General features: G+C 45.8%; 1 protein-coding gene across 1 annotated transcript; it reads right to left on the reverse strand.

Annotated features, from left to right (window-relative positions):
• Positions 1-10319: 10319 nt before the first annotated feature.
• LOC149340815 (venom serine carboxypeptidase-like) lies at positions 10320-20662 on the reverse strand. Its single transcript, XM_089551188.1, has 5 exons — positions 20656-20662; positions 14878-15080; positions 13665-13995; positions 12058-12575; positions 10320-10601 (listed from the first exon to the last, which is right to left on the reverse strand). Exons 1-5 carry the CDS (start codon positions 20660-20662, stop codon positions 10320-10322), a joined length of 1341 nt encoding a protein of 446 aa, XP_089407314.1.
• Positions 20663-24401: the final 3739 nt, after the last annotated feature.

Here is a 24401-nt window from a genome sequence, read left to right on the forward strand (position 1 = left end):
GTTATGGTATAACACCTAATATGGCTGTCGCAGAGGTTATTTGAAAATATGGGGCCCAACACCACTCGAGCTTGAAGACATTAGGCGTTATCTCTATGCGCCATGGAGTCCCCATCTGAACGCCTTTAGAAATCTACAGCACTGCTTAGCTGTCAACTACCTAAAACTGCTAATTTATGCAAGAGATAATACAAGCAGGCACTTACGTGCCATCTGAATATACAAAATATACCAGCGGATACTTATGTGTCGTCTGAAAGACAAATATATAGACCACTGATCGACGCAGAGATCTAAAAAAAAATACTTCTATAAAAACACGTACCTATAGCTAGGCTATATGACTCCAATAGGCACTTGACTCCTATTTACGTACAAGCTAGGAGATTGTAGGTCTTCAGTTCTGTCATGCAGTCACATATTTACCGTTATCTCACGGAAAATGTTCATGTGGTTTCATATCTTCGGAATCATCCTGTGAAAGTTGCTCGGATCTGCTGATATTGGTGGGATTTGCCCCATGCTCAAGTGTTGTTTAAGTTCGGTTAATGGTGTTTGCGTTACGACATGAGACGCCAAGCGTTCGTGTGTCCACCTTTCTTCTGCCCCCGTATGTTCGCGCTTCAGTCTAATATTAAAGGAAAGCGCTCCTACTTTCCATGTCCACCATCACAGTTTGTTCATTGAGTTAATCCGGGTGCACACTGCCGACTCGTTATGTGACTATGGGTGGTATTCTGCCGGTGTCGCCTTTTGCGACATGTCGCATATGGGCGGGGCCTAAAAAAGTGCTTACAGATGCTCGAAGAAACGGAAAAAGCCGCCGGCACTTTCGTCTGCGGTGCATTCATTCACTCCGAGAAGCGACAATTTACCACTGCTGATTCACTAGCAGCAGTAGTTTCGTATCTTTTATAGCAAGAATATTTGCCATCACATGACGTCTAATGTTCAAAAAACATTTGCAAATTTAATATAAACTCGCTTTACTTCATTTAAGTCTATAAAACACCGCGAAAAAGCTCCAAATCTATTTTTCTTTCGTTCCGGACGGTTGTGCTAGGTTTCGGCTGCGTTTCGGGCAGTTGCAGACGGTAGCAGTGTAGCTGGAGGTCCCATTAGGCTTGCGCGCTCCAGAATCGAGAGCGTATGTAAAAAACTAGGCTTAATTGCAGCTTAAACTTTATCGTCGAAGCAAGGTAAGTCATAGCGAAAAGTAACAACACCAGTAGTTGCCGGTAAACATGCCGACCGGAATCGCAAGGACTGCCGAATTGGCTGAAGCGGGCGGCTCTCGCTTGAAAGGACGTCGCCATGTTTTCACGCCAAGGGCGCAAAAGCCGCAACTGCCATTGCGTTCGTACGCTAACGGTAGCCCGTCGCCCGCGCGAATCGCTTCAGCGCATTCCGTTGTTCGACTAAGCGTAGTAAATTGGGGCGACGTCACGATGACGTAGAAGGAAGGCGGATCCGTGTCGTCATGCCGCCGTCACCGCGGCTCGAGCCAATCAGCGAAGTGCGACTGCGACATGTCGCAAAAGGCGACACCGGGAGAATACCACCCCATGTTCCCAACAGTAAGCTGACACAACCACGCGGGTTCTTGCATGAGGGTATAGGTGAGGGGAACTGTACCGTCTCAACGGCACCCACAGAATAAGGAAAAATTGGCCTGAACATATCCCATTCAACACAATGTGCTCGCAGAAATACGAACAAATCCATGACGAGCAGTTTCTTACATGACACGCAGCGAAGGGTCAGGTCGCCTGCGCTGTCGGGGGCTTTCTGCAAATAATAGGAAACGGAGAAACACAACAGGTTAATATATATTGATTGTGGGTTTTTGAGGTTTATTATCTATTAAGCACAAGGACGGAACGATAGGAATCGCAGTGCGTCGTATATGGAAGGTGTCACGTACAGGTTGACGCACATAAAAGAATGCAATAAATGATTACTCAGCAAGCGTGCGCAAGTGTGTGGTTGCGAGGAAATGAAAGGCGTAGTAGTAACTGACTCGTCCAGGGTGGACACCAGAACCACGTCGCGAGGAAAGAAATGAAGGAGCGAGGGAGTGAAATGATGGAGAGAGGAAGAATCGCGGCAGTGGAGGGTTGAGGGCAACGAAATGATTTCTTCCACCTGGGTATCGCGCATTGACATCGCACAGCACACGAGCGTTTTGGCACGTCGCCTACATCTAAATGCAGCAGCCGCGGCTTAGGTTTGGTCTGGCGAACTTGTAACCGGTGGCCGCCAAAGGTGTGAACGAGAAGCTTTTTTTTTATTGCGAAAGCAACACTACGCGAGTTGCCAAGCCATTTCGCGGAGCTGACGAAATTCCATGCTGCGCATGCGCGAGGAGCAGTAACGTCACACGGCGCACAGCTGGCGCGCCGCCGCCGTCGCTGCGGGGGTGACTCAGAGGTGTCGCCGCCGGGCTCGCCAGTTGAGCATGCGCAGTAGCGGCGCATAGCTAGCGTGCCGGGGCCGCCGCCGCTGCTACTAAAGCCCCTCGATAATTTGAAAGTAGCGTCTTTCTGTGAACTATGCCGCCGCGCCGCGCACCCTCGCCGATCCTCCTCTCTCACCTCTCCCATCGGCGCTTTTCTCAACGTTGATTGGCTCCGCGGGCGGTCTCCAGGAAAAGCGCGCGGAAAGTTCGCTCTTTTTGTGTTTTCATTTTTCGTCGGCGCCATTTTTTGGCCAGCCGCCGCTGCTACGACCGAGCTCCCTGACATTGCGCGCTTGCACTTCGCGTCATTCGCGCTCTTTTAGAGCAGCGCTATGCCGAGTTGCTGCGCATTTCAGTGCACAAGCCAGCGTGAAAAAGCCTTTGTTCTTTTCGCGATTCCGAGCGGCAAGAAAGACAGCATTAGAAGAAAAAAGCGGCTGCACAACATCGGCCGCAAGAACTTTACCCCGACGAAGACTGCCCACCTTTGCGAGCAACTGTGCATTTCTTCCAAGCGACTGTGTATACTGAAACTGCATGCATGCGCATCACAAAGCCAACAACCTCACTTAATTCACTGATCATTTTGCGTCATTATGCGTGTTATTGTTGTCACTTCATGGTTCCGCTCAACGTGCTATAATAGTGGCGGCTGATGCATACAATGTGTGTGCACGTGTTAGTAAGTGTGGAAGCAAAAGTGTTGGTATGCGTGCAGCGGTATCCGCGGTGCGGTAAATTTTTCGCATCTCTGGTAATGGTGCACATCGCAGTAATGCGGCGCGTGTCCCGAGCGCGATTTAACCTAGATTTTTTTAATGAATGCAACTTGTCTAACGATCTATGCTTATTTGTTGTTTTGCTGAACCGTTACGCTTCTACCAGGTGAGATTATCAATGCCACATTCTCGGAAAAGACCTCATATTGCATTCACATAAATAATTCATTTTTAGTAACTTCAGTGCTTTCCATCGTTGCCTGAATCTACTCAAGTATTGGTAAATATCCAATGCATGCCATTTTTGTATATTCATTTCTACAGTTTGCGATCATTTGCTTCAGTTGAGCATGGTCGCGTAGCCTTTTGTTGAATACATCATCCGCTCAAAAACTATAGGCCTACATCTGAGCTGTTTCATTTCCCTAATTATGTTTTTGTTTTCTGTGTTTTGTTTTGAGAACTGCACCCAACGGGAGACAGATGTCCACAGCTGGCTTCTTCGTGGTTTTTATGTATATTTTCGGCGTAAAACTACACGACTCATCTGTAATAAACATTGCATCTGAAATACTGTGTGTCATATTGTGACTGTATTTATAATCAAGGCATAATTATATTAGTCAGGCACTTGCTTTAGGATAGCCTTGACTGTGGCTGATCAAATTGCTAACACCCTATAACTTTCTCTTGGGTGTTGTCACGGTCGTTGCTATCAGTTTTTTCTGTCCTAACGAAACATCTCTTTAAGCGGATTTAAAAAGGAGTACAATGTAGGCGGAAAATGCCCAAGTGTGCCAAACTTTGGGGGTGGTCTACCTAAATTTGGAAGCCAACACTGAGTTTCCCATAGTCAAATTAGGTTGGACCCCAATGTTGGTCAAATATGGATGTCAAATTTATGGGGTCCAGAGAGACAAATTTTGGGGATAGCCCACCTAATTTTGGAGCTCACCATTGAATTGGTCATATTAAAATTAGGATTGACACCAATTTTGATGAAATTCGGACAAGGTCAAATTTCGGTGGTTGAGAGGGCCAAATTTTGGGGTGCGGACACTTTCCTTGGATGACGGAAAATCGGTGCGCGGATCTTTGGCTCTCAGCTTCGGCTCGACATCACCTCAAGGTCGCCCACAGCGGGAGCTGAAGTCGTTTCATGCGTATATGAAAAGTTCATATTCGTTTTTAAGCCACCGCGAAAATTCTCAACTACAAAAACGATTAAGCCGTTGCATGTGCACTGCGTGGTGCCAAACTCAGTCTGAACCTTAATGAAAAATTTTAGAACGGCCATCGAAGCAAATGCCCCAGCTTGTTCCCAGCAGCCATCCCACTTCTGAAACTCCACTCGTGAACAACTTCATAAACTGTACTTCCGCGATAATTAGTTCGAAGTGAATACACATTTAACTAAACATTGGTATGCTGAAAATACTCAGGAATGTTCAAATATATTGTAAATATTATGCTTCATATACTATGCCGTGTTGAGACAGACGGCATTGAAAAGTAAAAAAAAAAGGATGTGAGATGTATGCAGCAAGTGGTTTTGTTCATGCCGGAAGCGCTCGTAATTGGCACTTTCATTGCGCGTACGAGACGCTAATTTATGTGGCTCGTGGTAGTCACGCGTGTCGCATGTCTTTCTCGCGTTTTTATTCAATAACAGAGCGTGGAAAAAGCGCGAACTTAAGAGCGCGCGCATGTGCCAGGCAACTGCCCGCACGGCGAGCGAGCGACGCCCAAAAAAGCGTGCCGTGTGCAGCGCGCGCAGCCGGCGGGCGAGGATATTCGAGGAGGAAAACGCCGGAGTGGAGGAGAGTGTCGCTACTTTCAAATTATTGAGGGGCTTTAGCTGCTACGCGCTCTCATCGCCCCTCTCTCTCTCCTCGCTGCCTTCGCAATCCTCCAGGTGTAGCCAAAGCTAAACCACTGCCTACTTTTTAGCAAATAGTCTTCTTGGGTACCCACCATGATGGCTCAGTGCCTCACGAGAATTTCGATCTCGGCTGCGGCGACCGCATTTCAATGGGGGGCGATATGTGGAAATGCTCCTGTGCCGCGATTTTGGTGAGCATAATAAAGCCATGTGACCGATAATAGTTCGGAGCCTTTCGCTACTCGGGCCTCTTGCTCATAGCGTTTGCTTTGACAGATCAATCAATCAATCAATCAATCAATCAATCAATCAATCAATCAATCAATCAATCAATCAATCAATCAATCAGTCAGTCAATCAATCAATCAATCAATCAATCAATCAATCAATCAATCAATCAATCAATCAATCAATCAATCAATCAATCAATCAATCAATCAATCAATCAATCTCACATGTTAAATCTATCAATGCTATACACGGGCTGTGAGAGACATCGTAATGGAAGGCGTCTAATTTTGACCACATGGTGCTCTTTTAACGTGCGCTGACATCGCACAGCACACGGCCATTTTTCCATACGTCCACCATCAAAACTCGGCCGCCGCGGACGAGAATCTACCCCGCGTCCTTGGGATCAGCAGAACGCCAAAGCCGCTAAGGCAGCGCGGCTGGTTCTCAGTGTCTTATTACATTTCGATGCAAGAGTACAAGTTAATTTCTACCCCGAGCCCGGGCTGCTCGAGCCTGTACCTGACTGAAGCGCACAATAAGGCTTCGGATTTGCTAGTAAGCCGCATTTTCGTGCATTCCTAGGCTATTATTGTGCGTCATTTCCGTGTACGGTACTACGCGCAACTGATACCTCATTCGACATTGACAACAAACTGCTGTTCTCCTGAGCCGCTGGTCGCGCCTTGTTTTTGTGGCTGGGATGCTGTTTTGGTGAAATAGCGAGAGCAGGCGAGGCACTTTACTCACCGGACCTCATGGCGACCAAGGGGCACGCAGAGAACGTGCTGTCTTCTTCTCTTTCTGCGCTTCTGCGTGGCGCGCTGCTTCACTGGAAACTGCATTCTATTTGAACTATGTTTCGCTGGACGGCATTGTGGACTCTGTGCAAGCGCCTGTTCTTGCGTCGCTTTCGAGGGAAAAAAAAGAAAAAAAAAATATAGCGTGGAAGCCGAGAGCGATAAATTTCATTGTGCGAATGTTGACTTGGAAGTCAAGCTCCACTTTGCATATGCGTGACAGGGTGTCAGGCTCCGTGGATGGAGAAGAAGAAGAAAACTTTATTAAAAATACAGGTGTTATGAAAGATTATTATTATTAGTTTTGTTTCTTTTTTCTTTTTTCATCCTCTCCGTGCCCTTCTTGTGGTAGACTCCCCCGGTGTTCCTCTCCCGTGTGCTTTCCTTTTGCCTTTACTACGTACAGGTGAATACCAACCTTTACCACCCGATTCTTGGCCGATCCCCCAGAGTGGGTATGTGCCATTCTGTAGGCTACAACAACAACCCAATGTACAGTCATGGACACAGGTTTTCGGGATGAAGAGTCGGGGAAAGGAATTTACAATGTAGTATGTCTGTTCTGCCTCGCTGACCAGCTAGCATTCTTCCAGAATGCTCGTCATTGAACGCGTTTCATTGACCTGCTTTCCTCAAGTACCCAGCGATAATTTTTTTCCTTACAAACCCAGATCCCGCTAACTTTTGACCACGACTATAGAAGTTCTTTGTCCCTTAGAGTAAATTACTACACCATAACACCAGCATAAGATCTCACCTCGTTCCAGCTTCGAAACGCATCAACCTTTCGGAACTTTCACACCTCGCGATGGAGGTTTCGAGTGTCGGCGGGTGTCAGGAGGCGGTAACCCTGTATCCCGCTAGCCGCCATAATGTTGCAAGTTTAGAAACTACAAACTCAACCAGCAAGCTGCTCGTGGCCCAAAATACACTGCACATAGACAGGGGGATGGGGAAGTGCAGGCCGCCTCCTTAATAAACGTGCGGAAGGGTTTAAGAGATGACACTAACAATGTTTGCCCCCTTCCGCCACACCTTGCACCGGGAGTCATTAGAGAGTTATAGCATAACGGGATCCGCTATTCGCTACCGTGATCAGCTTCCGAGGGGCGCTACTGCGCATGCGCAGGTCGCTTTGAGGGCGCCAGATGGCGCCAGGTACTGGCGAGAAGCCTGCCGCGCAGGGGCCAATCAGTGCGTGCGCAATGGCGGCGCGCGTAAGCAGATCAGGGTAGCGGATAGCGGATCCCGTTAGATTTGTATTATATGATTTTCCGGACCACCGAACTTCCCGGCCCCTGTGGCCGTAGATTTTCATGCCTCACCTCACTGACCTTTGAGTCACAGCTATAGTTCGGCTGTTGAAACCAGAACCGAAACAGCATGAGAGAATAAATTGAGTTATAAATAATTTAGGCGGTTATTTAGGTGGTGATTTTTGAGTACGGACATCTTGCAAAGAAAACACGCAACCCAAATTTGGACTCCTTTATTCTTGGCTCCACTTGGATTGTATTTGTTCTGCGTAATTAGGTTACAGCTAAAAATTCTGTTTTAAATATTTTACGTGGAACGAGACCCGTATATGCGCATGTCGCGGCCGAAATAACGCGCAATCCTTGGTCCATAGAACCTTTGTTCTTGAAGTTCACGTGAAGCCTTTGGAGGGCAGGGCGGCAGTTTTCGATTGCTGCACGCGCCAACGGAAGGAAAGACGATAGCCAGCCTTTGGAAATTTATTGCGCACTGCGTTAGCTCCTAGCACGAAACTTACAAAACCTGTCTCCAACTTCCTTCGGTTCCTTACATCGGACACCTTTCGATGTCCCAGATGTTTGCTTCAATGCCTCCGACATTCTTCAGTCCCGCCTCCTAATACTCTGCCCCGTGGCGGCGAGACTGAACACTAAGTTCACTGATTAGTAGCGATAACTGTATGTAGTTCCACTTTCTTCGGTGTGAACGGCGACGGCGTTCATGTCTTATCATGCCCTAACCGATATCTTCTGCTTCCATATTCTGCAAGGGATTAGTCCAAGGTGTCTATGAGAGTCCTGCTTTCGTTTACTTGGCATAGCGACTGCCCCGGATAGGCAGTTGTCCCGTCTTCGTTTCTTGCACCAGGAAACTACGAAGTTTGAGTGAAAGCTGTATAATTTTTTTTGTATCTTTATGACTGGGCGTGCGCGGATGCTAATGAATGATTACAATTCCTTATGCCAATGGTGAATACGCACTGATGCGTATGGCCATTGCGAAACCCGTGGGCCAGGTATTCTCCGCTTTTCAGTATGTTTTGTCTATAGCCATATGCATATGATCCACGTAGTTTAGTTATTGAGCCGGTGCGCTCACTTTATGGAGATAGGTGGGATGCCGTAAAACCATCGCTGTCGGAAATATAAATAAATAAATAAATAAATTCTTTATTTCACTCATGAAGTGAGGGAGTGCGGGAAAAAAAGCTGAAAATTCAGCTTGACTAGTTCCCAGCTCCCCAGAGTACAAAAAATTCAGGAAACAAAAAAAAGAGAGGCGAAGAAAAAAAAATAAAATAAAATAATGGCAGAGCGGCATAAGAACAGCACAAATCAAAATACAGAAATGTTTTGTTTACAAATTCAGATCGGCTTGTACAAGGATAATAAACAAAACAATTCTAATTGAACTGTATGAGACAACGGTGATAAGCGAAAGTACATGCCGGAAAAAGCCCGAAAAAGCAAGAACGTTACATAAGTAAAGGAAAGAGACGAAGAAAAACAATGCGCATGAACAGAAAAGCGTCGCTCAAGGAAGGGTACAGCGTACATATGCAGAATGCGAGAAATACACCATCATATGAACGGATTGTTGTCTGTGAACAGTAATTTCAGTTCTCTTTTTGAAGTTATATGGCTCGCCTTTTAAAGTATTTTTCTCCTGATGGAGCTTGTCTTCTCCTCCGTCCATTCTTCTCACTCTCCAATTATGACCGCACCGAATGCATCAGTCATTTCTATAAAATTTCATCAGTCATTCATAATCAGTTTTTTTTTTTAAAATAAGCAAAAACAGAAACAGACTGCCGAATCCATACGCCTGTAAAGCTGATGAAAGGCCCTGAAAACAACAAAAGCTGGTGACTTAAAAACAGGTGGCGGTGTGCCAGGTTCGCTTCAGATTCTTTGAAGCCGTGTGACTCCTGTCAATCACTTCGAGTGTCGTTCGGTGTGGGTTGAGCTCACTGAATTTGGTCGTGATGGATCCGTTAAGTCAGGGGCCGGACGAACTTGAGGTGGCAAACGAGGGTGCTTCACGTTCTCATGTCTAGATGTTCATGTCTCGAGAATCTTTACGACATAACTAGACGTAACGCATCAAGACTGCACCGTTGCTATCTTTTATCCTCCGATTTTATTCTTCCCCTCGAACAGCAACCCTCAGGAAAAGGATGCTATCCCGCGCCCACAGTCTGGAAAGCACCGAAAGAGTGCGTTTCTTGCTTTGCCCAAATATATAAACCACAAGTGACGCCTCTGCAAGTTTAAAAACATGCCTACAGGTGAATTTTTATTGGAAATATTTACAGCAGCTATATACACTCGGCTCTAAAACAACATTTTCTGGTTCTGCTATGTAGAGCACACTTCACATAATTTGACAAGGCTACATATCAAATAATGGAGAAAGTAATTAAGCGACGCATTTACAGCACAACCTCAAAAAAAGCAGCTACCTTTAGGCATGTGAATTCTTACAAGCCGTGCGTTTTTGTAAAGCAGCGTGTATTGCCCCGCGTTACCTATCGCTGGTTGAATAACAAAAGAGGAGCATTACGTTATAGAGGTAAACACAGTGTAACTCAAGTGAAAGGTCTGAATCTCTCTGTCATGTTACTTGACCCCCCCTCCCCTCTCATTTTGAGGTCATTCCAGGCAAAGGAGGGCACTTGGCTGCACGTAAAAGTGCATGCTTTTCTCAATCGCACGACATCAGGTTTGTTTCACAAAAGCACATGGCAACTACAAATGATAAACTAATCTTACACCGCAGAACCTTCTAGAGCCGCGAGGAATCCATCCGGAATACTATACTCGTAGCGATCAATCACTGTTCAGTCTTGTTCTGCGCACAGAAAACTCACAAAACTTTTCACACTGGTGTTCACTGTCATTGTTTAAGAGGGAAGCCATTTTGTTTTTGCGTGCGTTGTGCAAACCAGTCATGCTATTGTAAGATCACGCTTTTTAAGCCACCAACGACGTGTTGTTGACAAATCTGGTGATCATTTCGTACGCCGCTTCTGGCTGGTCGTAGGGCACGATGTGACCACCGTTCCGGATGAGAACCATTGAGAAGTTGCTGGTCTGCGTGACGTAGCCAAACAACTGGTCACCGTCGGACGAACGCCAAACCTGACGCCTAGCACTGGCGAACTCCTTGGCCCCCGACCATTCCAGAGAAGACATTAACGCCTCGGTTGCAGTGTACGGAACGATGATGTCCAGTTGGCCGCTGTAGACGAGTCCCTTTGAGAGAAAAGAGGAGATAGTGCGGCCCGGATGAGAACCACATTTTTCTCTTGCTATCCGAATAGCCTAGCTCTTCTATACGAATGAGGTTGGAATGACAGTCAAAGGAGAACAATAAACCTATGATTTGGTGATGATATTATCTTGCTAAGTAAACCAGAAATGCGATTGCAGCGCATAATTGAGGACCTAAACACGTAAAATACAGCGGTGTGATTTGAAGTTGGCTTTAAGAAAATTAAGTTAATGTTCAGCAGTCCGAAACTTAGTAGAAGCTTACCATAGGTAGTATGAGAGAGTGACGGACTTCAATGAAAGTGAAGAATTTAAGCGGCATCGAAACAGCACTGACAATTACTCTGTGATAGTGAGGGGTTTTAGGAGAGAAAGGTGAAAAAGAACTGCGCAGGAAATCGTTAAGCAAAACAAATAATAAAAATAAAATATCTGGTAGTTGAACTAGGGTGAACGTAGATTAAAGCTGGTGTTTAAAAGTATTAAGATAAGGAAGAAGTTCAGTTTAATAAAAGTTCAGTGCAAGAGAATATTTACCAAGAGGAAGGAGGCAGTGTGCAAGAAGGTTTTGTTTGTCAATTAGTTCGGTGCTCTGTAGATAGACAAATAAAAAGTAGGTAGTAAGGTAGTAAATGTAGAAGAAGTTGTAGACCAGGTAGAGGCGAATGCTGGATAGGGACGGCAGATCAGTTACGCGAGAAGGAAATAAACAGCAGAATGAGGATAGCTCGTACTGCTTGTCGCAAGCACGCTCAGGTTGTGGACACCAGCTTACCAAAAAATTCCTTAAATAAAAGTGCATGAAAGTTTTATTATGCGCGTACGCTTGTACTTCCGTATGGGGCCGTTATATGGAAACTAACGAAAAGGCTTGAAATTAAATTCAGGGCAGCGACGCGCGCCAAGAAAAAGAAAACTGGAAGGAAACGTTGAAAAACAGAGAGTAGAGTCCAGTGGAGAACAGATTTGAGTTAATGATATCCTAGCTGAAGTCAGAAGGAGAAATTGGACTTTGGTAGTGCCGTCTTTGCCAAAAGTCACCAGGAAGTGGGGCATGTTTTCCAGCAGTATAGCGGAGCTCATACGGCACCCTCAAACACCAGAATGTCTCGAAGGTGAGGACAAGCGTTCTCCTTACCTTACACAGATTTACAGCTTAAGAATTGTCATCAGTGTGCCGCTACACGGTTAAGAAACAAGCACCATTGCCTGGCTACTTTTGGTAGAGGCAGTACGTGTAAGGCGGAAAAATTTGGTGGTCTGTTACTGTAACAGTGAATTCAGAGTGAAGGACAGCTTAGTCGTGAGGCACAAATGGTCAGATAGGGAGTCTAGATTAAGACATTAGCTTTGGCAGGGAGGTCTCTGGAATGCCACACATGCAGCATCAGGGACAGTCAACAATTCTGAACTGATGTGTTGATGTGTGAAGAATCACCTTGTAGTTGTCCAAAAGCAGTGCGAACTTGTCTCTAACCGACTTCATAAAGCTGCTCAGAAGAGGGCTGGAAACGGGCGCTTTGTTCACGTGGAACTGGGCCCCTCCTACGTGGATGGCTTTGCGTACAGCAGGGGTCTGGACGAAGGTCTTGTAACGATTGTGCGACTCGGGCTCTCTGGTGGACAAGTAGTTGTAGGCGTAGTCATAGCCCGTGACCTTTCCAAAGTACGAAGGAGCTCCTGACACGGTGCCATAGATGAGCGGGATCATGATAAACATGGCCTCCAGATAGCGCTTCTTACGGGTCATTTTCGCTGCCACATCGCAGCCTTTCTGCATGTGTGCCGCTTGGCGTCGATCCATGAGACCAATCCCGTGCAAGTAGTCCCCGTACCTGAGTGCGGTTATGGGGTCGGTCATGCCGTTGCCAATAGCGATACCTTTGATGTGGATTGGCAGCCGCAGTTTGCCTCTGGACTCGTGTAGGGCGGCACCAATGACAGGAACATATTTGCCTGTAGAAATCGTCGTCATCATCACCATCATGCTATAAGGTCTCTCCCACTGAAATTCAATCAACCCTGTCCTCCGCCACTTGCAGTCATCCTATCGGTGCGAAATTCCTTATTCCCCCTCGCCACCTGATTACCTGCCGCATCCAGCTAGTTTTTATGCTCTTCGGAGTCCACCCTGCTACAGTAAGAGAACATCATGTCTAATTGTTTTTCTGCCTTGCATACTCCTGCGAAATCCAGTTTATGCTCTTTATTTCCCCTAAGATGTGGTTAGTGCTGATTTGTTCACAAATACACGGCCCCCTCTTCAGCCTCTTCGCGTTTCTTTAAGCTGTACTGAAGTGAATTTGAAGGTTTCTCATTAACCTCCAAGCTTCTGTCTCGTAGGCAATTACTCCAAACTTCTATATCGCAGGCAATTACAAGTATGGCTTTTTAATGGATATCGCTAGATTGACGGTCGTAACCAGCGCCTCCGCCAAATGAGTTCCAACCCTCTCTGTGTAATTTCTTCCTCACCGTCCGGATCTACAGCCAAGGCTTGACCTAAATTTATCTGCACCTTTACTACTTGCCCTCACTACAGATAGACAGTTGCTCTCTGCACTGTTGCTCTTTTCCCCGTCTGTTGAGGATTACTTTAGTTTTCTTCGCAATAATATGTAAGCCTATAGGCTTACAAACAACATGCAAACTGTTGAACAGTATACTGTTCAACAGTTTGCATGTTTAGACATTTACAAACATTTTATAGGCTTACAAACAACATGCAAACTGTTGAACAGTATACTGTTCAACAGTTTGCATGTTTAGACATTTAGCCATTCGCTGCGCATTCTTAGCCTGGCTTACTCAGGATCACAGTGTGATGAGCCAGGCACACATTATTTAAGCGTTCGAATAACAGTGCTGAAAGGAAGTTTGAGCGCTTTCCCAGAAGTTAACACTCCGAGCATTTTCTTTCGTTTTGTATCGCTGCCGCTGTTTGCATGCCGGAAAACCAGTGGCATGGAATCGTCTTTGCCGGTGGGAGACATTATGCCCCTCATTAAAACTGTACACAATCGCTTCTTTGGAATTAGCTCTCACCGCCGTAAGATTCCCCGGCCAGGTAGAAATCGTTCGAGGCGTAACTGGCGAAGAGTGTGAAGAACTGCTGCAGAAACTCCAGCATGTCCCTGCTCACGTCGGTGAAGTCGTGCGCGTAGCCTCTCAAGCTCTGCGTGAAGCTGAAGCCGGTGCCCACGGGGTTGTCCACGTAGAGAACAGATATGCTGCGTGTCCACGTGACTGGGCGCAGCTGCGCCAAATTGTGCTCGTCCACGTAGTAAGGGCCGTGTTCCACGAAAAAGCCCAGGAGAGAAGACGTGCCTGGCCCTCCCTGTAGCCAGAGCATTACAGGCGCCCGGTCGGGGTTTTCCTGTGGAAAAAAAAAAGGACGCCAGCATGAAAGTCGTGCAGCATATCATTGGAAGCCCAGTAAGTAACAAAAGGGCTAGGAAATTCAGCGATCAACAAAGCAAAGTACGCAAACAAACCGAACCGCAGAGAACCCTCGGGGACGTGGTTAAGCGCTTACTATCGGCAGCAGTGCTCTTAAAGTGCACCGCTGTTCTTGACGTAACTTGACCTTCGCTACTCTTCTACGATAGCTGTATGGGGTACTTCTTTTGGGACAAGCAGTGTCTGCTCTCTTGTGCCATGTATGAACACTTCCGTTCTCCGGCAGGTCAAGAAGAATGTTACCTAGGTGGGCATTGTTCGTAAAGGTCACGGGAACTGCGGAGGTAGCTGCTGTTTAGAACATGCCACTTGAGGTCATGCCATATATGCCCCATGGGGTGGGAGGAAGCGCTTGGTACTTCGAGCTGTCACAGGGAGCGTGATGAAGCAATAGGTGTCACTCGTGAGTGCGTGCATGTGTGTGTGTGTGTGTCAGCTAATATATAAACCAAGCCCACCTTTACTCGAAGAAAGTGAAATAATCATTCTATGTGAAAATGCGGTATTTCATGTGGCATATAAAGATGGCTTTCTCTTCTTTTTTGAGTAGAAAACCTGCCAAACTTTCCAGGTTTACAAAGACGTTACAGAAGTTTTAAATGGTAGTAAATTAGTAAATTTTGGTAATGATATTCGTGATACTTGGGGGCGCTCTTTGTGATAAGGTATTTTTACTGCAAAAAGTGGTGAGATCCAGTGAGAAATTATCTTTTTTTTTATGGCCAGCATAGCATCGCAGAGCTATGTAGGGCTGTGACAGAGTAAGCACAGAATAGGAAAACACAGTGGTGATAGTTACCATGGCAGGGACAAACCAGAAGAATAGGTTGCTTCCCAGTTGCTTGTTGACGGTGATGAAACCGGAGTAACTGAGCACTTCAGGGAGATCACCTAGGCTGCCTACCCTGCTTTTCTTCAAGGCCTCGTCATACTTGCCGGCTTCGATAAGCGGAGTCAAGAACAGGGTTTCTCCCACGTCGACTTCTGCCTTCGACTTGCCGCCTGGGCCGAAAAAGAGATTTGATATTTTGCTCCAGCTTTCAGGTTTGTCATGTTTTTCGGAGTAAATGGCGTGAGAGAGAGAAAATAAAGTTTAATGCGAGGAAAAGCGGAGCGGTAAGTGAAGCGAATAAATGAGAGACCAAGGACGTCAATGAATGAAAATATTCATTCATGCTCTCGTCTCGCCCAACATCCACCATTCGTTGGGCTCTCATTGAAGGTGCAGCATGTGTGAATGTAATACAGTTCGGTTTTAAGACCTTATGCGTTGATTTAGACAGGAAAAGAGGCACTTATCGCCTGAAAAAAGGAGGTCATCTTTTAATAAAGAGCAATAAAGATATTGGCAGAAGGACTTAGCACGAGTTAGTTACGATTCACGATCCCCAGTGTGCAGCTTTTATATGAAATACTTGACAAGAACCTATATGGGCAACGACTATAAACATGCTTATATGATACAATCAGCTCCGAACAAAGCATGTTCTTTGCTGATACTGTTCACGAAGTTAGCTCAGTCTTGTTGATGCCTCCCAGAGAAATTCTTGGAAGAATTGTAGAAGTTAGTTTGAAAATACACCGAGGACAAATCGAAGATTAGGCTACACCGCCATTCATTTCGAAACTTCGATCACGGATTGCTTTTCGGTGTAGTAAGTTGGAAACGAGTGGCGGAAAAATGTCGAAATCAAATTTTCTGCCAGAAAAAAAAAAGCTGCCGGACAAGCAGCAACATAGCCAGGAAGAGCGGTATGGCCGATTTTTACCAAGAACAAAATTGGATGATGTTTTCCTCAGTTCCCCTTTAGAATTTTGCCGGCGATAGTACTGGTGACTTGGACTCTACTGCTGCTGTCTTTGACGGTGAGCATTTTGTGCATGAAGAGGACATGCGCATGGGTTGTGCCGGGACTCCAGTTTTGTGTAATATTTTCCCCTACTGTTCTGACAAACGTGTCCAGCGGGTCTTGACGACAAGAATGTTCCAGCTCGTACATTTTTTCGACTGGAAAACAATAACTTTAGGCACTATAGCTGAGCACGCTGTCAGGCGAAACAATCAGTTGAGCCCTTCGCTGCGCAGGTGGTATCAAATACTGCTCAAACAGCGTGCAAAGCTGACAAATGACATAGCTAACGTCAATACACTTTTCGAAACAGCTGCTGAGTCGAGAAACCATTGTTTATGGCTGATTTCTCGGCTTTTCTTCGCCATGTGAACTAAAGTCAAACGATGAGTCAGCATCCTCCGTTATTGCTACATAGATCGCCGAAAAAGTCAACCGCGGACGCAGTCGAATATGAGCCGACCTGCCCCAAACTCTGATATTCTATGGCAATATAGTTGTTTCTCTCTCCCTCTCTCTTGAATATGAGATTTTCCGCGTTTCAGGGCGCGTGAAACGCTGGCGGAGGCGGCCCTTCTCAACTTCGACACTCTGCTTTTTTCACGAGCGATTCCAAAAAATCGCTACGACGCAAAAAAAAAAAGAGGTTAAAAAAAAAATAAACAGTGGTTTTCAAACCGCATGGCGCAAACGTGTTCAAGAACGGCACCGAAACGTTTGAAATTTGCGTTCGCATAAATATTGTTATCGGGCTAACGATTGTCAATGGGCGCGGTAGAAGAAAAAAAAAAGAGCTGGAGAATCACGTGTCTTGCTGCAATAATTGTTTTCCTTGTAATCTATAAAATCCAACTGTGTTCTGAGTGTGCATGTGCTGCGCTTATTATCCTGACCGAAAAAAAAATACAACAAAAACTCGTTTCTGTGCAATATCCAGTAGAGGAGCGAGAGGTGAGAGAGAGTTGAATCAGTGTATGTAAGCAGATGTGGATACTGGGTCGGCATGTCATCTCTGTATCTAGTAGGCCTTTTCTGAGCCGGTTTATTTTTTCACAGAAACCAGGCGCATGCTCGCACTCTTTACCTACATATAATCCCGACAAATGCGCCAAATTAACAGACGGAAGCTGGCACCCATGTGTATCATTTTATTGCTGTTTAATCCTTGTGCGCTACTCCTTATTTGTGTCATTTTTGCCGGTTAAGGCGCTTTTTACACAAGAGTGTACATTGCGAATACAGGGCTTTTTCTGGTATTGTGCAAGAGCTAGCAGTGATTTCTTCGTTTGAGACGAATTCAGCACCCTTCCTATTCTAAATGGCTGCTTTCTTGTTTGGTTTAGTTTACGGGGATTTAACATCCCAAAGCAACTCAGGCTTTGAGGGACGCCATACTGAAGGGCTCCGGAAATTTCGGCCACCTGGGGTTCTTTAACGTGCACTAACATCGCACAGTACACGGGTCTCTAGAATTTCGTCTCCATCGAAATTCGACCGCCGCGGCCGGGATCGGACCCGCGTCTTTCGGATAAGCTGCCGAGTGCTATAACGACTGAGCCACCGCGGCGGCCATGCTTTCTTGTGTAAGCTATCCAACGCATTAAATAATTTGCAAGGGTGGAAGAGCGGGCTAGTTGGTAGTTCATCTTGGGGAAAAACACAGCGCACTCCTAAGACAAGGACGAAGAAAGACAAGACGATACAGCGCTGCGTGCATTAAGTAATATTTACCAAAACACTGCAGCTCCGAATTCCGAGATGTACAGCCTTTGTCAAAAGTTTGGAGCCCAGGGGGTTTGCGTCTGAGCCACACTGTGTGGTTCGTAATGCATGTCCAGCGCTCCAAATTTCCTGAAGTTAAGATGATTTCTGGTCTTGACTCCTCCAATGGGTCGGGCTGCCACGAATGCTTCAGGAGTCCCACTACAATGCTTAGGAGCAAACCACCTGGGCTCTAAACTTCTGAAAAAGACTGTACGTGGGTTAACGTGGGAAGCTACGTGTACCCAGCTCACCTGCTTGTCTCTCGGCCTGCCGACGTCGTGCACGACAAGATGACAGCCTCCACCGACATTACATATTATCTTCCTGTGTTGAGCCATCCGTCAGCCGCACACTCGCAGCAGATTTTGTGAGCCCTTAAACTATCCGTATTAAAAAAAATTATGCTGCTGCTTTAGAATTATGCTGCATTAACAGTCAGACAGCTATAATGGCAGGTCTGCCGCGCTCAGGAGGTAATTCTCAGAGCCGTACGACGCACAAGGTCCTAGTCATTGAGGACACATAGGCTCGGAAGTTTAGGAACAGACTGGTCGTTGCTTGCAGAGCGAAGACACAACAGACATAGGCCGCCAACGCGAGGAAGGCATAGACGATGTTTTTACCTGCGTATGTAACATTTTGGGTATTGTTCTTCGGTAGGTCCTGGTGCCTGTACAACAGAAAAAATTAAAGAAAGGTTTCAGAACTTAATATCAATTGAACGACTACCTGTCTTTTCAGTACGACGCCAATCCGCATTGAGCAAGGCCGATATTGGTTTCGCATAGAACAGTTTTGGTCTCACATATTGCTTTCACAAACAAACAAACAAACAAACAAACAAACAAAAAAACAAACAAACAAACAAACAAACAAACAAACAAACAAACAAACAAACAAACAAACAAACAAACAAACAAACAAACAAACAAACAAACAAATAAACAAACAAACAAACAAACAAACAAACAAACAAACAAACAAACAAACACACAAACAAAGAAAGAAAGAAAGAAAGAAACAAACAAACAAACACAAAATGTGACGACTGTGAGTAGAGAAAGGTGTCGTGAAATGGAGTTGCCGGTGACTTGGCGAAGCACGTCCTCGAGACCGACCCGTTGGGAATATGCAGCCGTTATAGCGAAGAAAAAAAAATTAGACTGAGGTACAACTCTGTCGAACCGAGTTTCACGTAGCGAAAGCTAGAGGCGGCTTGCCGCAATGTTCTAAGATTAGTTTACTATACGTGCGCTCCTCAGCGCACTCTCCTTCCTCCATAGCGTCATAGCGTCTAAGCCAAGGGCACAGCTCTGGTTATACATACCCCATACCTGACGTCACAACTGTGAATCGAACCACGTGACACAACGTGATTACAACGTGGCTTTCTCACTGCCTCTGCCGACAACTTGCAAGGTCAAAATTCAAGGTCAAAGGTGACGGCCAGAGTTGAATGTCAAAGTTCAAGGTAAAAAGTGGTCCGGTAAGTGGACCACATATGGTTAGGTATGTGTGCATAGCAACACTAGCCATGACTTATCTCAAGGACGTTTCAAGATAATCCGGAGGATATTGGCGAAATGCGTCCCAGCTATAGTAGCGTAGCTTTCACTGCAAAACCTCTTGTCGAGCCTATTTTTCGTCGGGCGCGTATGTCGTTCCCTCTTAAGATACAACACATCGCTTTTCGTCTAGCTCCTATGAGAACATCACGACCCTTTTATTTGCACCTTTAGTTGTCTATGTGGCAGGTACAGAGCGTCATCAACGAACTTGTTCATTGGCAGTAGTGTATGGGAAAAGATGACAAGAGTTATTGGCAGTAGTGGCTGAATGTCAGCACTATGTGGATGGGCCAGATGGAGGAGATAGGCGTGGAAGAAAGAGGAAGAAGGAGGGAAAACTAATACAATGAGAGATCACGCTGCTGCCTGCGCACTCACTACGTTATACACGATGTAAACTGATCAAACAGATGTACTGCACTTTGGGAGAGGTGATATAGGATGGAAGGCGTATAATAATATACAGGCTTGCGAGTTGCTGAAGCTGCTGAATGCGCTGCGTCATAGCGACAAGGTTAAAAGCAATATGTCATGATAGAAAAGAGCTGAATTACGAAAAGGCAGCGAAATGTAGTAAAGAAAGGCCACTTTTAGGAATTATTGAATTTTCGCACGCCATATCCACACCGGGGGTTGAGAAACGCTATATAGATGGATTTCGATAGATGCCGACCCAAAGTTCTTTCGCCACTACAACTACCACTAGAATTTCAGTAGTTGACATTTTGTTTCCGCGTCACCTCTTTGGCAGTATGCGCGCCAGGGCCTGAAATCCAACCCACGACCTCGCGCTCAGCAGGAGGGCGTCATAGTCGCTAATTAGCCACTGAAAGTTGCCGAAAGGCTATGTAAAATATCATAAAATGAGAACTGAAATGCAATTATTTACTTTCACGAGAGCTATAATCAGCCGCCTGGAATACTGCTCGAGAAGTAAGCAACCTTCTGGAGCGTTTTGCCTTTAACTACATAGAGTTTAGCTGAACGCTAGTACCATTTTAAATCTACTCTAGAAGACAAGGTTGGATCAGAGTGAGGATAGAACGCGTACAAATCGCGTGGAACATTTATACAAGCGTTGAGCGCATGAGGTGCACGAAACCGCCAAGAGGTGGAGCACTCCCCGCACATGTTGACGAGTTCAGCTCACAGAGGCAAAACTGGCGGAGACTTACCTCTTGTTACGACTTACAGTGAAGCTAGAAGAAAAGTCGCTGCTGAACAGGAGAAGCAGGAGAATTGCTTGCATCCTGGCCATGAACCTCAGAAGAAACAGGCTTAGACTGCAAGGAGAACTTATTTTGAACGAAAGTGCACCCCTTATGTCACTAACAGGAACTTCAAACATACCACACAATGTACAGTTCCCGCAAAGCCAACCCCCAACATGCGCACAAGCCATCTTAGATTCGCGGAACGCGACTTTCACAATCCACGTGCAAAGAATAATACTTGTGCTCTTGTTTTTACGCTGGTTCTGGCATATCGGACGTACACCAAACAGCCTTCATTGCCACTCGGTCAAATAACAACTATGCCGCACAGTTAGTATATAACGGTCGTACTGCCCCATTCTATAGAGATCTGCCTGTGATAGACATAGTGACAGACATCTCTCATTGTTGTTAACAATGTGCACTTCCCTCTCCTCTCGCTATTAACACTGTAGCTGATAGCAGCGCGACAAGGCATAAGCTCCTTTCAGTATCATTTTTTTTCTACTTTCTGTTTTTGCTCTCAAGTTCAAAATGCGATGACAATTTACTGGTAAGCAAGTTTTTTATGTAATGAAGGCGCCTATGATGGGAATACCTTTGGATGGGCTCAGAGGACGCCAACATTAGCCTTTGTTTTCTCAGGAGAAACTGATTCAATGCTTTTTTCTGGCTACGTTTATATTTTTGCGATAGAAAAACACTCATTTATTGGCGAAAAAGTTCGATATGAAAGTTTAGAGGGTGTGGGATCTAAAGGGTATTTATAACTAGAACTTCAGGATTAAAAACAACAAAACGAACAGTGAGCAGTACAAGAAAGCCGATCCTGAACGCAGGTCAAGCGACCAGGCTGGCACAACGTTAGGAGACAGTTGTTCTCGTCAATATCCAAGCCGTAATTTTATGCATCCAGGTGCCACCAAGTTTCACCTTAGGTGGGCACTGATATCGAGGATACGTTGCCCTTGCGGAGCTTCAGAGAAGGCAGTGACACCGCAGAAACTTTTATTTTTGAGCCAGAATATACGACTGTGTAAAGCTTCTGTGAATAAATGCTGTGTATTAATTACTGAAGGGATATGTAAGAGGCCTTTGTCCTGCCTGCGGTGTGCAGTGGCATTGAGGCGCTGCAATAATTCATCTAACATGGCGAGACTCAGGAATGCGGAGAAGATGGAGTTTCGTGTTTAGCTTGACTATTCTTGGGCAATACTTTTGGAGCATTCAGCCGTAACGCTGAGACTGTTTTCGAGGCACACAGTTTCCATACTAGACTAACACCAAACTTTCACTTGTATTAAATTTATTCAAGAGGTGAAAAACGCAGCATTAGAAAAGTTTAATCTGCGCACAGAGGCCAGCATCGTGGTGCAGCTACCGATTTCAAAGGAGAAACTACGTTTTTGGCTCAAAATTAGCCAAGTAGAAAATGGAACCTCACCTGCCGGCCTTCCTGTGGTGGATGAAGTGTTCTTTAAGAAACTCAAATAGATGATGGCGCCATTTTCCCCTCTACGCAGTTTTGAGAAACTCCATGTACAGCGGGCATAGGACGGTGGTGATGATGATGAAAAAAGTTGCCGTGGGAAATGTTACGCCGCGGTGTTTTCCCATAACGTCTAAAACTTAAAAATGAGACTTTTCTCTCAACTTCACAAGTTGAAATCAAACTGCTTCACCCAAGGAATTAACAGGCGCAAAAAATGGAAACAAAAACACAAGTATTCCTAAACTATCTGCCCTGTTATGGGGAGCCTACCGATAACGACTACGGGGCTGCGCCCTAACCATTCCTATCAATAGCGTCCACAGTTGTGGTTCACATGGACCACAAAGGGCGAGGGTGCCCAACATTGGCATTAGCCAGCAGAGGAACCGGGAGCTTTCAATTACGTCAGCGTACTCAGACGCTGACGGCAGCACCGCTTTCTCCACATGAAGAGCCCATGAAGAAAGGTAGCGCTGTAAATTCCTCTAAAGGTGTTTAACGAACCGGAATGCTGTTGATCGTAAAGTCATAAAATATTTTAATGAGAGCGATAGTTAACTCAAGTGTGATGGGGTCACACTGTGCGTAGCTAACGGGGAGGGCGAGCCTCCTAGCCAACCATACTCAGGCCTCACTTGTACGCAACCCGTGCCCCCCAAACCGTGGAGCGGCAAGTTTAAAGAACGGAGGGTTCCGGTAAAGTAGGCACTCACGGACTCACGCAGAACAGAGCAGCGCGATATTTCAAATCTTCCTCGCTTAAGCTTGGTTAGAACTGAAAGCCAAGGACACAATCGAAGAATGCAGCTAGGCAGTACTTCGAGCAGCATTTGCACAAACTTTTCTTATCGACTGACATCGGGGCTAAAGTGGTCTATGGTTTATAGCTAATGGGGTTTCAACGTCCCAAAACGACTCAGGCTATGAGGGACGCTGTAATGAAGGGCTCCAGAAATTTCGACCACCTTGGGTTCTTTAACGTGCACTGACATCACACAGCACACGGCCTCTAGAATTTTGCCTCCATAGAAATTCGATCACCGCGGCCGGGATCGAACCCACGAGCGCCATAACCACTGCGCCACTGCGGCGGGGATCGGGACTAAACTGCTGATTATTTTGCAACTGAATAGTGATACGGAATGGAGATAACTTTTCGGTGTCTTTTTTTTTCTCTTTCTTGACACAGCTTTTCATCGCACTCTCAGTTTTGATTGGAATAATTGTTTATTATGATTTGTAGGGACGTTAGCCGGGCCCCAGTTTTTTTCCAACTTTTCACATTAGGGTGAAAAACCAGTAAAACGTTTTTTTCCGGAGTTATGCTTTTCCCGAGTGCTCCAATAGCTATTCTAGAGCATAGCGCTCAATATTTCAACTGCCTGGTTTCTTTGGCCTTTTTTCGAATATTAACCAGTGTTCTGTCTTTCCCATTGGGGTTTCAGAAGTCGTCGAGTTAGTCCACGCCTGTGAACCAAAGATTTAAGGCATGACCTTTGAAGTAAATCCTTACCTTCTAAAGTATGTCGAACGCAGCTAGTTGGTTCGAGCTACTTGGTAGAGGTCAGCATGAAGTGACGAAGCAACGAACACGAATCTGATGAGCACGATGCTGAAAAATGTGGAACAATGCACGTTATATAATGAAGTGTTTTGCATTTTTCAGCTATCTGTGCGCCAAATTTAGGATTTGCGGCCACAGATGGCATGTGCTGTGCTGCTGTTCCGCTTTGATGTAGGTCCGCAACCTCTGCCGAGTGCTGGCCCCGTCGCCTTGTCTCGATGCCGGTCATGAAGACATTAGAAGCACTATTTGTATCTTGTCCATCTGAATCAAATACCTCAGATGTGGACGGGTGCCGCTCTCGTCACTTCATGGCGATATCTCTGCCGTATGCGTCTTTCTGATAAGGGCTGTTTGGGCGTCGCCATATTGCTCGCTGGGCTGCTGTGGGCACCTGACGTAAGCACAGTGGAAGCTGCAACGGAACGGGTTTGCACCAACGGGTTGCCCCAGCGGGTTTGGAACGGGTTTGCTCCAAAAAACCTGTTTTCTTTTTTGACTTTTGATTTGAACGGCATACATATCCGTACGATATGCTTAGAACTAAAAGCATAATCACAGATGCCACGCAGGTGGAAGTTGTAAGGACTTCGCCCTTTGGCTAAAGTTATGTTTTGTATCGCATTGTTAGGTCTGCTTGCATACACCGAGGCTAGCCGTAGTTGCAACACCAAGAAGGACAGCACTTCTATGCATGGAAAATTGCACGCCTTTTCAATCACAAGGTATCAGGTTTGTTTCAGAAATGCACTTTGAAAATGCATTTTTGAAATGCACGTTGTCAATAAAAAAGATAGGTTCCTCGTGCCGCAAAGAACTTGGCTTCTAGGCCGGTTAAAAAACCTCTTAGCAGTTGACATCTGGTGTAGTT

This window comes from Amblyomma mixtum, chromosome 6 (genome assembly GCF_055824585.1).
Source record: "Amblyomma mixtum isolate Tamu chromosome 6, ASM5582458v1, whole genome shotgun sequence".
Lineage (NCBI taxonomy): Eukaryota > Metazoa > Arthropoda > Arachnida > Ixodida > Ixodidae > Amblyomma > Amblyomma mixtum.